The 13,192-nt window shown below is 40.1% G+C and overlaps 2 protein-coding genes across 2 annotated transcripts; one reads left to right on the forward strand and one right to left on the reverse strand.

Annotated features, from left to right (window-relative positions):
• The first annotated feature begins 620 nt into the window (after window positions 1–620).
• mest lies at window positions 621–3,836 on the forward strand. Its single transcript, XM_044020414.1, has 11 exons — window positions 621–968; window positions 1,057–1,136; window positions 1,217–1,294; window positions 1,376–1,512; window positions 1,616–1,674; window positions 2,088–2,128; window positions 2,207–2,277; window positions 2,369–2,470; window positions 2,588–2,664; window positions 3,114–3,177; window positions 3,424–3,836. The coding sequence occupies exons 1-11, from the start codon at window positions 746–748 to the stop codon at window positions 3,539–3,541; spliced, it is 1,050 nt and encodes a 349-aa protein (XP_043876349.1). The 5' UTR covers window positions 621–745; the 3' UTR covers window positions 3,542–3,836.
• A 10-nt stretch (window positions 3,837–3,846) lies between these two features.
• copg2 (COPI coat complex subunit gamma 2) lies at window positions 3,847–11,800 on the reverse strand. Its single transcript, XM_044020390.1, has 24 exons — window positions 11,661–11,800; window positions 11,192–11,244; window positions 10,998–11,078; window positions 10,843–10,914; window positions 10,669–10,748; window positions 10,389–10,464; window positions 10,210–10,302; window positions 10,021–10,107; window positions 9,733–9,890; window positions 9,480–9,613; window positions 9,314–9,381; window positions 9,000–9,188; window positions 8,420–8,515; window positions 8,064–8,307; window positions 7,877–7,952; window positions 7,510–7,613; window positions 7,184–7,309; window positions 7,026–7,094; window positions 6,750–6,931; window positions 6,114–6,243; window positions 5,932–6,029; window positions 5,691–5,829; window positions 5,288–5,386; window positions 3,847–4,235 (listed from the first exon to the last, which is right to left on the reverse strand). Exons 1-24 carry the CDS (start codon window positions 11,695–11,697, stop codon window positions 4,105–4,107), a joined length of 2,622 nt encoding a protein of 873 aa, XP_043876325.1. The 5' UTR covers window positions 11,698–11,800; the 3' UTR covers window positions 3,847–4,104.
• Window positions 11,801–13,192: the final 1,392 nt, after the last annotated feature.

Here is a 13,192-nt window from a genome sequence, read left to right on the forward strand (position 1 = left end):
CTTTTTTGGGTGATTTTGGACGACATACTATACTATGATATTTTTGGGTGATTTTCGACGACATACTATACTATGACTTTTTTGGGTGATTTTCGACAATATACTATAGTATGACTTTTTGTCACATTTTGGACGACATACTATAGTATGACATTTTGTCACATTTTGGATGACATACTATACTATGACTTTTTTGAGTGATTTTGGACAACAAACTATACTATGACATTTTTGAGTGATTTTGAACAATATACTATACTAAGACTTTTTGTTTAGTATGTCGTCCAAAGTCGCATCAAAAAGTCATAGGTTAGTATTTCGTTCAAAATATGACAAAAAAGTCATAGTTTAGTATGTCGTCCAAAATTTGATAAAAAAGTCATAGGTTAGTATGTCATCCAAAATTTTACAAAAATGTCATAGATTAGCATGTCGTCCAAAAAAGCATCAGAAAGTCATAGGTTAGCATGTCGTCTAAAATTTGACAAAAAACATCATAGGTTAGTATGTCGTCCAAAATTTCATCAAAAAGTCTTAGGTTAGTATGTTGTCCAAATTTTGAAAAAAAAGTCATAGGTTAACATGTCGTCCAAAATTGCATCAAAAAGTCTTAGGTTAGTATGTTGTCCAAATTTTGAAAAAAAAGTCATAGGTTAGTAAGCCTTCCAAAACCTGGTAAAAATGTAGACCATAACAGATTCTGCTTTGTTTGCCTTAGAAAAAGTCAGTCCATGTCGACTGTTTAATGATGTGCTTACCTGTGTCTCTGTCTCTCAGAGGCAGGAATGCGCCTTCCCTCGCTGCCACGCTCAACATGAGAGAGTGGTGGATCCATGTGGGTTTGATCTGCATCCCACTGGTGGCCGTCTACCTGCACATCCCACCCCCACAGCTCTCACCCGCCCTGCAGAAGTGGCACAGCACTGGCCAAGTGTTCAACTTCAGAGGCAACAAGATCTTCTACAGAGGCAAGAGAATTCCCCTCCACCAACACAGGAGTCAATGACAAACACTGTCATTATTATATTCTTATGATATTGTTTATGTTTTAACCAGACTCCAATGGGGCATTAGGAAGCTCCGATGTCGTCATCCTGCTGCACGGCTTCCCCACCTCCAGTTACGACTGGAACAAGGTTCGTTCTGCACGTGCTCAGTAGGTCTATGAATACATTAAAAGAGCTCACACGTCACTACAGATTTTGTTTTTTCACAGATCTGGGAGCCACTCACTCAGCGCTTCCATCGCGTCATTGCACTGGATTTCCTGGGCTTTGGCTTCAGTGACAAACCAGTGAGTAAAGTAAATGATGTCGCATTGGGTTACAGTTTGTGCTCATAACTCACATGTCATCCTGTCCATGGTCTCCTCAAGCGTCCACACAGATACTCCATCTTTGAGCAGGCCAGTGTGGTGGAGGCTCTTGTGGCTCACTTAGGTCTGAGCAACCAGAGGGTTAACCTGGTGTCTCACGACTATGGAGACACTGTGGCCCTGGAGCTGCTCTACAGGTTAGTGTGTATGTGAAAATGGCCCATAACAGAGTACTTGTGTGTAAAGTGCCAGTCACCATCTACTTGTGTCTCTGTGTTCTTCATCTTCTTCCTCAACCAGGAGTGACCAAAATCGCACAGGTCACCTGACCTTCAACAGCCTATGTCTTTCTAATGGAGGTAACACTGTGGTCTGATTTTATTTATTTATTTGTTGACTTTCTGTAAGGAATCAGTCATTATGTCTTGGGAAGAACACTTGAGGGGGAGATGGAGCCAATCCCTCACCTGTGTCCTCCACAAAATATTAGCTTAATATTTCTTTTCTAAACCAATAGAAACTGAAAAAGTACAACATGAGTAAAATATTGAGCTCTTGAAGTAACTGATACCAAAAAGTACCAAATAATGAATGTCTTTATATAACATTACCTCAACCAAGGTGGTTGTGTTTTCACATTATTATTTATTAAAAAAAAAATCCTTAACAGATTTTCAGAAATGTATGTTGTATGTAAATGGATGTTCTTTGTACAAAACAAATAGTTAAAAGACTTAACTTTGTGTTTATTAAATCATCTGTGATCTCCCAGGATTATTCCCTGAAGCGCACTATCCTCGGCTGCTGCAGACAGTGAGTGACCTTTGTTTTCTCCATGGAATTTTGCGAGTTTGTATGTCAATAATCTCCCTCTCGTCCTAAAAAAAAAAGCTCCTGAAGGACTTCACTGTTCTGGCTCCAATTCTGACGCGTCTTACCAACTTTATGGTTTTCCAAAAAGGGTAAAGGGAAACAGCAGCAGTGTAAATACAGCACAGCACACATTTGAACCAGTACACAGTTAACAGGTAGTTGTCGTGTGTTGCCTGGCAGGATTGGAGAAGTGTTTGGTCCGTACACGCAGCCGTCAGATGCTGACTTCTGGGACATGTGGACCAGTTTGCGCTACAATGACGGCAACCTAGTTCTGGACAGGTATGTGTGTCTCTGTCCACAAAACATCGGTTTTTAATCTTAAACTTCCAGTGTGTAACATTTAGAAGGATTTATAGGCAGAAATTGACAACACAACTCTTTTTGTTCCTCTCTCAGTATTCTGCAGTACATCAACCAGAGATTTAAACACAGAGAGCGATGGGTGGGCGCGCTCACTTCCACCTTCATCCCATGTAAGTGTCTGCAAAGTACAATGTAGCCTATCTTTAATTAAGGATAACTAAAGATATCATGAACTTGAATTATGACCTGAATCTGGAATTAGACATTATCTAGAAATCAGGTGTGGATACCCATGAACGGCACCAAATAGTGTTGCGAGAGATAGATGAAGTAATCGCTTTTGTGGAAAGCAAACACTTCCTCCAAAGTTGTAGTAGAGACCCCCAGCAACCTCAGCCAGAGAGAAGCAGACACTAAGCTGCTTATCTCACCAGGAACCTAGTCTTAGTGGTCCATCTGTGATGGTGAGCTCAGGAGAGCCAGAAACAGTGTGTGTGTGACCTAATTTTGTAATATACAACTTATTGTAAAATTGTATCCCTTCACAACTTTCCACAAACAGCACAGCTACGGTATACTATTTATTCACGGATTGACTGTCTCCCATCTTGTCTTGCAGTGCATATGATCTATGGACCTCTGGACCCCGTCAACCCTCATCCACAGTTCATCCGTCTTTACCAGTGAGTCCTCCCTCTTTTCGCTCATGTTTTGTTGTCCGCTGTGAAAAAGATTTGATTTCAAGATTGACTTCACTCCCATTTATCACAGTTAATCCTTTGCACCTTAAAACATGCAGATAACGGTATGTTTTTAATGACACGACAATGCTCTCAAACCTCATGGAGCAAAGAATCCAGACAAGTATTAACATGTAATAAGTGGACAGTCTAAGAATTGAACTCACATTGGGAGTCTTGGTCCTGCAGGCAGCTGGTGCAGAGGTCGACCTTGACCGTCCTGGACGAACACATCAGTCACTACCCTCAGCTGGAAGATCCCACCGGCTTCCTCAACGCTTATTTCAACTTTATTCACTCTTTTTGAGTAGAAATGCACAAAAAAAAACAAAACCCTGTTCAAGAATTTACCAGCATCTATGTCTTTTTCCGTCATAGAAGACACGATGTGAGCTAAAGAAGAAACAACAATGCAACTGATTAATTTACTAATTACATTTGCCACATTCTGGGTTCCGTGGCCCCTTGATGCCATTTCAATTCCCTCCTTAGAACACCAGCTGTTATCTGAACGAGTGCTATGATTTTCTACATTTCTCTTGTCAATGAAATGTCTTCCTTTCTTCAAAATAAAACCTAGTTTTGTAAGAAAACAAAACAAACAACTAGTGATTTATTTTGACAGTCAAGACTTTATTGTAGATTTGACAGAACCAGGAAGAGCAGACGGACAAATAAAGGAAAAACAGAAGAAACCTTCAACTAAAACATTTGTGTTGTTTTACAGGTCAAATGATGTCAGTGTAATAATTACAATAGCAATATATATTTAACTTTAGAGCTACAGTGAAGAAAAAGAAAAAAAAGAAGTGTTTCAGACACTTAGCTCTGGAGACATTAAGGGTCTTGTGGGCTCTAACGTAAAGGACTTTAGCCCACGCACGCTAGGATGATGTCAACCACCGTCTCGTCTCCACTGCGAACCGTCACCTGCATGGTGACGCTGTCGGCCAGAGCCAGGCGGGCGCGGACAAGCACGTCGTGGCCGCCGCGAAACACGCCTAAGAGAAGGAGGCAGAGCGGCAGGTTAAATAGTTGCTGGCTAATTCAATCGCACAGGTTTCCATTAACATGTAAAAGAAAACGCACTTTATCTGTGCTTTCACCACCACTGCTTTCAGTTCACCCAGATGACCAGCAGGTGGCACCAAAGTCTGTGTCGCTACAGAATCACTGTATCACTGATATATTGGCCATTTACTCTGTGTCTGATCGTTTAAAGTTATTTTGGAAACTCAATTTTCTCCAATTCACATCTACATCTCTTATCGATTGGCCAACAAACACCATAAAACGTAAAAACCTTACTGCGATATTTCAAAACTCTTAATTTCATGTTTCCATGCAAGTGTTTTTTGCTGTTATGTTATGTTTAATTTTCCAAATTAAACCACTAAAAAACAACAAAAATAACCTTTCCATCTCCAAAAACAGATAAATGTATTAATTTCAAGTGACATTTAAGTGCTGCAACTAAGGATTGTTCTCATAATCCATTAATCTGTCAATTATTTTCTCGATTAATTGTTTGGTCCATATGTCGTCAGAAAATTTTGGTCATCATTTCCCAAACCTCGAAATAAGTTGTCAAATGTCAAATTTAAATGATGTCTTTGTTATATGGAGCAAAAAAAGGCCCCAAAAAACAAGAAGCTGAAAAATCAGAAAGCTTGATTTAATTATTAATAAAAAACATTCAAACTGCTTATATAAATAGCTGATGATGATTAATTTAGTAATCGAATTTATAATCGATTCATCGTTGCAGCTCTACATTTCTGAGGAAGCAATTGGTATTAAAAAAATACAAATTGCCTTGTTCAAAGGTTCATTAAATTAAAATGAAAGGGACAGCTCTACAAAAAGACACATTTTTATTTAGATAAGACATGATGTGTGTCTTATAAATGTCTTTTCTGAAATGTGAAAGATCTCCCAAATAAATAGATGAATTAATGAATAATACCAATTGGCAAATATCAATTTAAAACCAAAGCATACCTTAATAAAAAAAAACAAAGCATAACCCCTGTAACAAGCATTCAGCACCCACCTGCCAGCAACAGGACGTGCGAATTCTTGTTTTCCGGAACTTTGTCGGAGCGCTCGCATGGCTGCATTCCCAGGAAGCTGATGATGTTACTCACCGCCTCTGCACAAAAAAACACACGCATTAGTCAAAAAATAACATCGCTTGACATTCTGTGAAAATCTCTGGAAGCAGTTATTTGGAAAAAGAAATATTGATATATACACAAAAAGAACTTCAAGCAAAAAACCTCACAGCCTAAAACAGAACATGGCTGGAAGTGATTCAATCTGTACACGATACTGATCTGCCTTCTCAATGAGCAGGAACATAATAACAACTAATAATGAAAACAGGGAAAACGATGTGCAGCTAATAATGTCAGTGCAGCTCTGACTTCAGCCTAAAATGTGTGACTTCATCGTACCGTCTAACGTCCGCACAGACGCCAGGGCAAACGTCTCTTCCTTCTCAAATTCGTCTCCCACTTCTTCCCACGCTGCTCCGAAGTTTGGCTTCAACACCTTCTGGATGTGGTCGGCGACCGCCACCTCCAGATCCTCCAGCTGAAGCGGAGAGAGATTTGGACACGAATAGTGGAACATGAGATAATGATGATCATTTACGCAGATTAAAAGACACTAATTCTTCTCGTTATGTTCACGTACCACATATTCGTCGTCATAACCGTCATCGTCAGGCTCGCCTGTGTTTGGATCGCAATCTCTGACGAGGTACTTCATAGTGCAGCTGAACGTGCAAGACACTGTGCACACAATAACATTTTATTTGATTAGTTCTTTCTCATTTTGTCATTGAGAGAGATTTTCTTCAATCTCTATCTTCCTACCAGCAGTGGGGTCGTCATCAGGCAGGCGGACCAGAGTGTAAGTGGACCCGGGCTGACTGTAGGGGAGGCTGTGGGCGGGAATGTAGTTTATCACCTCGTAGGCTTCCGACGGCTCCATCTGCACAATGACCTGAGCACAGAGACCCACACGTTACATTTACGTACAACGCTGCTTTAATAACACCTGTGCTTTATCTGAAGTAGTATGACCCACAATTATCAATAAAAAGGCAGTATCATGTTGTTGTTGTTGTTGCTATTAAGCTTGAGACCAAAAGAGGGCGCTCTCTGCAAGTTGAAATTACAAATATTAGCAATTGTGCTGACAGAATCTGTACAGTTTAATGACAAAGATCCATCGTTTATTTAGTTTCGAGGGAAAATTTAAAGATGAATGAGGAACTAGAACATTTGTTTGGTTACTCAAAGAAGAAGAACATGAAAGAACAAGAAGAAGCTGTACAAAAAACGTGCAGCTTCACAACTAGAGGAAGGGAAGAGAGACGCAGCAGATCTGACACCTGGCTAACTAGTACTCACAGTTAAACGTATGTTGTTCATATGTTGCACGCCCATGATCTAAACAAATCTCTGTAAAACTGTGGCTGTGAAACAAAGAGGCCAAACTGCCGGTACCTTCTGCAAGAGCTGGTCGTTCAGCGTGTTTGTGCAGTCGAACTGGAACACTATGTGCCTGGCGAAGGTGTGTTTGACGCAGCACACCACGTACTCCGTCTCAGCCTCCGTCAGCCGCACCAGCTCCGACGACTTGAAGAGTGGACCCAGCCCGTGTAACTCTGGGATGTTTGCCAGTTGCTCTGTCAGAGCGACGACAAGAATCAGACATGATATTTATGAACACGCACAGAGTACGGAGACGTTCTATTGGGCAGGTAATGTTCACAGTCGTACCCTGATAAATGTCCTGGCGTGATGGTGCCAACTTCTCTGGAAGTTTGCTGGTCGCGATGGGGGCCATTTCTGAGAGGAAACAAACGACTTCAGCGGTCTATCCATAACCCGCTGGATACAAAAATGTGCACATTAGATTAACAGTTCTGTGGTCGTACCTGTTCTCTGCTCTGTGATGGGAGCAGTGGCCAGAGGAACGGTCTTAATGTCGAAAGGTTCCACTGAGGGTTCCAGAGTGTACTGGTGGAGGGCCTTCTCCAGGCCAGGGACGGAAACAGACAAACCTAAGAAGAACAAACAGAAAGATGCTTGATAAATTCACATGGGGCAATTCAAGCTCACTAAGCAATCACGCAGAACACAGCAATAGATAAATACAATTTAAAACATGATAGAATGAAGGGGAAACTTTTAAATTTGTGACTCAAAATAAAAATGTTTTTGGCTGTATCTTTGAGGAAATAGAAAGATGTGTGTGTCTTACCATTAAAGATGTAGGCAGCATTAAGAGCCTTCTGCTTCTGCTGGAGCACATTCATATAGAAAGTGGCCCTGTCGCGCACCTCGTCATCACTGTCCATCATGCACCTGAAACAGACGGATATTAAAAAGGTGGCATTACAACACAGATTTAGCTATTTTTCTCCATTTGAAGCTACTGAAAACATATTCTTACAAAATGTGTTCATATTCATTTAAGTCCTAGAAAGTCATGTGTGTCAAGGTTTCTTATTTGCACAGCATAAATATTCAAGTAACATGTCCTTTCCCAAGAAAAGAACAGGAAATGAAGTCTCACAAGGCAACCGCCTCAAAAAAGACAATTAAAAACCATGAGAGTAAATAAATACCTCTGCATAAGAACCAGGACACTCGGCAGCAGATCATCATTCTGAGCTCCAAATTTAGCCAAAGCACTGACTGCAGCTGAAGGCAGAGAAAAAAAAACAAGATTATTTCAGCTAGTAACTGTAACAATCTCATATATGACTTATGTTAAAGGGGCATTGACACAAGACGAGCTATTCAGACACTCACCTGCCCGAACAGCCTCGCTCTCCAGCACCACTCGGTTGAAGATGAAGCGGATGTATTTGGAGGGCTGCGGCGTGCGTGGTCCCTCTTTGCCCAGCAGGTGCAGGATCTTGGTGGCCAACACTGTGTGCTCGCAGTCCTCGATGAACTCACACAGGTGAGCCAAGCCGGTCTCCTTGCTCTCTGGGTTCTCCTCAATGATGCTGATTATACAATCCACAATGGCTCGCTTGTACTCAAAACCGCCCTGTGGGAGAAAAGAGGGAGAGTTACTGGTATGGTACTTTTCAAGTAAGTAAGTAAGGAAGCGCCTCAAATAAAACGTAAAAGAGTCAATGGTTTGTTGATGATCGACTTACATCGTCTCTGAGCATGTTGGACAGGAAGTTCATCATGACACTGTGCTTCCTGGGATATTTCTGACACAGTGCGCTGATGGCCTGCACCACCACCACCTGCCGGAGACAGATATCAGAGAAACAGTCAGCAGGACGGACAGTAGAGCAGTATAAGCAATACTACAACATTTTTTACAAATGAATAATAAGTTAACAGGTTTCTTTGAGAAAAGTGGAAGGCAGAGTCAAGACGCTTCAAAGAATAGATGCAGTATCACACTATCAAATATCTATATTTCTTCTTACACTCAAAACATACAACAAAAAAAGAGTGAAAGGATGATAAACAGGTGCAAATGAACAGAAATTAATCTATTATGACCAAAAAAACTGGAATCCATACTGAAAAATGAAAAAAATTATCCTGATACATTCTCACATTTCTCTATTAATTCCACGTGCCTCAAGATAGTTGTGCTAATTTGGAGGATACGAGTCAGAAAACATCAAGAAATGTTGCATTTCAATACCAGTTTTAAGGGCTTAATTATACATGTTTTTATTAACTAAAAAAAAAACAGATGATAAGAACAGGTCTAACCTTGAACTCGTCAGAGATCTCAGAAACAAACGATGAGATCTGCTTCATCAGTCGGTCCACACTGCTCTCACTGCCAGTCTTCAGCAGAGTGGTAATGGCCAGTGTGGCGATGCTACGGTTTGAATCCGTGATCAGGTTCTCCAGGTCCAGATTACAAGCCGTGACAGCTGAGGGATGTTTCATCGCCACCTTTTCGGACGCAAATTAGGTGTCAATGCAGGTTGAAGAAAAAAAGGTTTTGTATTTGACAGATAGTGTTTTGGGCTCATACATTTTAAACAAGACTATGGGAGGAACTAAGAGTGAATCTGTACCTTGTTAAGGGTCCGGACTGCAGCATATCTCAAGGCAGCTTTAGGAGAGCCACAGAAGAGCTGCAGTACTGCAGGAGGACACACAAGCACACATTTGCTATTACAATTGATGTACAAATAATGTTACTTATTGATGTCAAAATTAATCAGAAAGTAAAAAACAAACCTGACACAGCAGGAGCCAGCTCTCTGGCAGTACAATTGGGCATATGGACAATGGCAGAAGCAGCCTCATACACCACCATCTCATTCTTGTTCCTCAGGCAGCCCTCAATGAAGTCAAATAAGGGGCTGTCGTGACTGTAAACATGACAAATGGTTAAAAACCATTGTTTGCATTGTCTATTTTCTCTCATTCAGAGACAGCAGAGACAACTTTCACAGAGTCACCACATGTTTCCATCAGAAGGTCCACTCACCCTCCCTCGGTCTCATCCAGCAGTTTACTCGCGATCCGGATGAGCATGCAGTAGGCAAAAGGAGACTTCAGTCCAGATTTGGTGAATTTGTTGAGCATCTTGGTGACAGCGAGGCGGTCGTTCTTCCTGAGGTGATACAACAGGCCCAGAGCATGGTACTGGAGGACAGAATACACACAAGCAGTAAAGTCAAAATGCATTCTAATGAACATAATGAACACATACAGTGTGTGATATAACAATTCACCATGCGAGTTACCAGGTTTTAAGTGTTATTTTTTTACCCACCTGAACCATGATATTGTCACTGGAAGCAGCTTCTTGCGCTTCATTCACCCAGCGCTTCACAATGTCGTAGCTTATCTTCATCATGTGCTATACAAATACACATACTTTATGTTAATGAAGTGGAATAAAACCTGGGAACCAGGCTCATTTTCCTAAATCATTTTAAAAACAAATTTGATGCGGTTTTACCAGAGAGGACACCAGGGCAGAACTGGACACACTGGGCACCTTATCAACAATAGCCTGCTTCATGTATCTCTCAATAGACTGTAGCATGTTGGTCTGTGGGGAGTACATAGGAATAAATGCAGGTTACGGACTGAGCAAAACAACAGAGAAATTGAAAGGAAGTATGAATCAGTGCTCACATCTGTAATCCTGCAAAGAGCTCTGATAGCAGGCCCTCGGTACACATCCTCCTTCCCTGTCATGTCCTTGGTCAGGCTGTAAAATACCATATGGTAAAAAGACATTCAGCCTTTAAGAGCACTAGTGTGCAGTGTGGTAGAAATGTGACTAGTTTGGAATATTTTTAAATAATCAAACATGCAATATTTACTTTCCAGCTGTCGCAAATATTAAAGAAAAATAACTTTTTGTCCATTCCATCTGTGCACAGATAATACATGATTATGTTGTGGCACAAACCTGCTGGTGACAATGATGACATCCTCTGAGATGTTGGCCATCTCTTTGATGGTAAGGTAGCACATCCTCCTCAGGGTTTGCTACAAGGAAAACAAAGAGTAAAAACATGATTTTTTTTTTATATTTTCACTCAGCTAAAAACACAAATACATAAATAAATAAAATTAACCTTACATCATTGGACTGAAAGAGTCTGGTCATAGCAAAGAAGGCTTCGGTAGCCTCGGTGGTCCCTAAATGTTCACCCTGATCAAATATAAGAAGTTATTATTGATTGATGTCAAGCAAATATAAATTTATGTTGTGTCAATCAAATTTGTTTTGTTTACCTGGTTGAGGAGGTAGATGATCTTGGTCAGGATGTGAAGACATCTTCTTGGGTTGATGGGAGTTTCATTGAAAATACGTGCCTGTGAAACACACATAATTACAATATTTAATGGCATTGGTTAATAATAGTACATTCTCTCTACTGTTGTCTTGATTGCATGTTTAGATAAAAAAAACCAGGTGCAGACATTACCTCTTGCAGAACAGCACTCTTCTCCAGATTTTGGAAAGGGTTCGACCCACTTCCTAAATGTCAAAAAAAGAGCAACGTCACACAGCTGTAAAAACAACATTTTGTCATTTAACTTCAGCTAAATTAAAAGTATAATATCTTGTAAGGCAACGTCAGTCATCAAAACATCAAAAATGACACCGACCCAGTGCTAGCACGGCTAGCTAAGAGTAAACGTGAATGGGCAAACGTTCGAATCCCGCTCGATGGTTAAATTGTAACTGCACATCGACGCACAACTCACTTTAATATATATCTACATTTGCGATGCTGTTAACATTCACGGTCATTTATCTTTACAGCTATCATTAACTTTAGCTAGCAAGCTAACAGGCTAGCATCGCGCTAGCACCGATAAACACCGTGTCAGTCCACGAACTGCCACTGTCCTTACTATTTAAAATGCAACAAATAACTGTCATATTCTTACCGGACTCCTCGTCCTTCTTGTCAAATTTTTTAATCATTGTCACGGAGCTAAAGTGAAGGCTGAGGGCTTACAGACGCTCTTCGCCTCGGTGAAAATACGAGCTACTTCCACGTAGCCGAAGTGAAAAGTGTCTTCCGGTTTCGAACGTCCACGTCGACGGAACACACGTAAGAGCAATTCTGTACTGGACCGATTGGGGGCGCTGCTGCGCTGTTGTAACACAATACATTTACAGTACATGGGAAACATGAAAAATACACGTGACAAAACTGTGATAAACAACTTTGAACTGTAGAGGGCAGCATTACACCTCTGAGTCTACAGCCTGTACTCCCAAATTATCATTAGAAGAAGGTGAATTTACATTCTTGTTTTGAGTTTGTATTCCCTTTATTTTACAGCAATAGTTCAGTATACAGTTCAATGACCCACAAGGGAGATGACTGTATAAAATAAGATATGAGGAATAAAATATAAAAAACATAGAAGAATAATCCAAACAAGACGATGAATATGTACATCTGGAGTACAAATGCAACTTTTAAATGAATCAAATATTTCATAAAAATATATTTCATGTTTAAAATAGCTCCCCCACAACAGCAGTGACATGTATAGTTCACAGCCTAAATGTGGGGTGTAGTTACTCCAGAAGACCACAAGATGGTGACATTGGCCTTTACTGTATGATACATGATCAGGGTGTGGTCAACAAGCACGAGACTAAACTTTTGAGTGTCTTGAAGAAGAATGGTAACCAAAACTAAGTGTTTGGTTCCAGATTTTGTTGACATATACTTACAATAGTGCCAGACTTGCACTTTATGAATGACACATGATAATAATTTGCATATAGAGAGGCACAACTTTAGTTTGTCACATTTGCTTTATTTGAGGAAAAATAATCCTTTATCTTCGAGTTGTATAAAAATAACAGACATCTGATGAACACATACATTCCCATGCATTTTGCATTTTGCATTTTGCTGTATTTCATGACTGCACTGTCGCTTCCATCTGTTTGAACTAGAATCTGTTTCTTCGTCACAATGTAAATAAATAAATAAATGCAGCAAAAAAGATAAATAAAAAAAAAATGAATATGCAACATTCCACTGGTCTTCTACAACAGAAATGATAATCAAATCCTGGATGCGTCTACATCAATAATAGTAATAAATCTGCAATAACGTCTCTAATCTGATCTGGACTGTTGCATTACAGTACATTACATTAAAACATAACAACGTAACATTAAAAAAAAGCAATAAAAGTGGGACAATTCTATTCAGTTACTTGTCAAAGGCTGCACACTGAGAGGTGTAATGCTGCCCTATACACAGGGTATTTCTGTTTTTTACTCTAATGCCAAAATCACACATTGTCATCATTTTTATTCCATGTTTTCCCGTTTAAACCTGTTTTTACTCTTGTGTTTTTTTATGCTGTAAAGCTCTTTGTAACTTGGTTCGTACTCATCGGCCTTTCAGTGTTATTGATTGTTATATTTATTTAATGTAATTTCTCTCTTC

The sequence above is a fragment of the Solea senegalensis genome, linkage group LG3, assembly GCF_019176455.1.
Source record: "Solea senegalensis isolate Sse05_10M linkage group LG3, IFAPA_SoseM_1, whole genome shotgun sequence".
Lineage (NCBI taxonomy): Eukaryota > Metazoa > Chordata > Actinopteri > Pleuronectiformes > Soleidae > Solea > Solea senegalensis.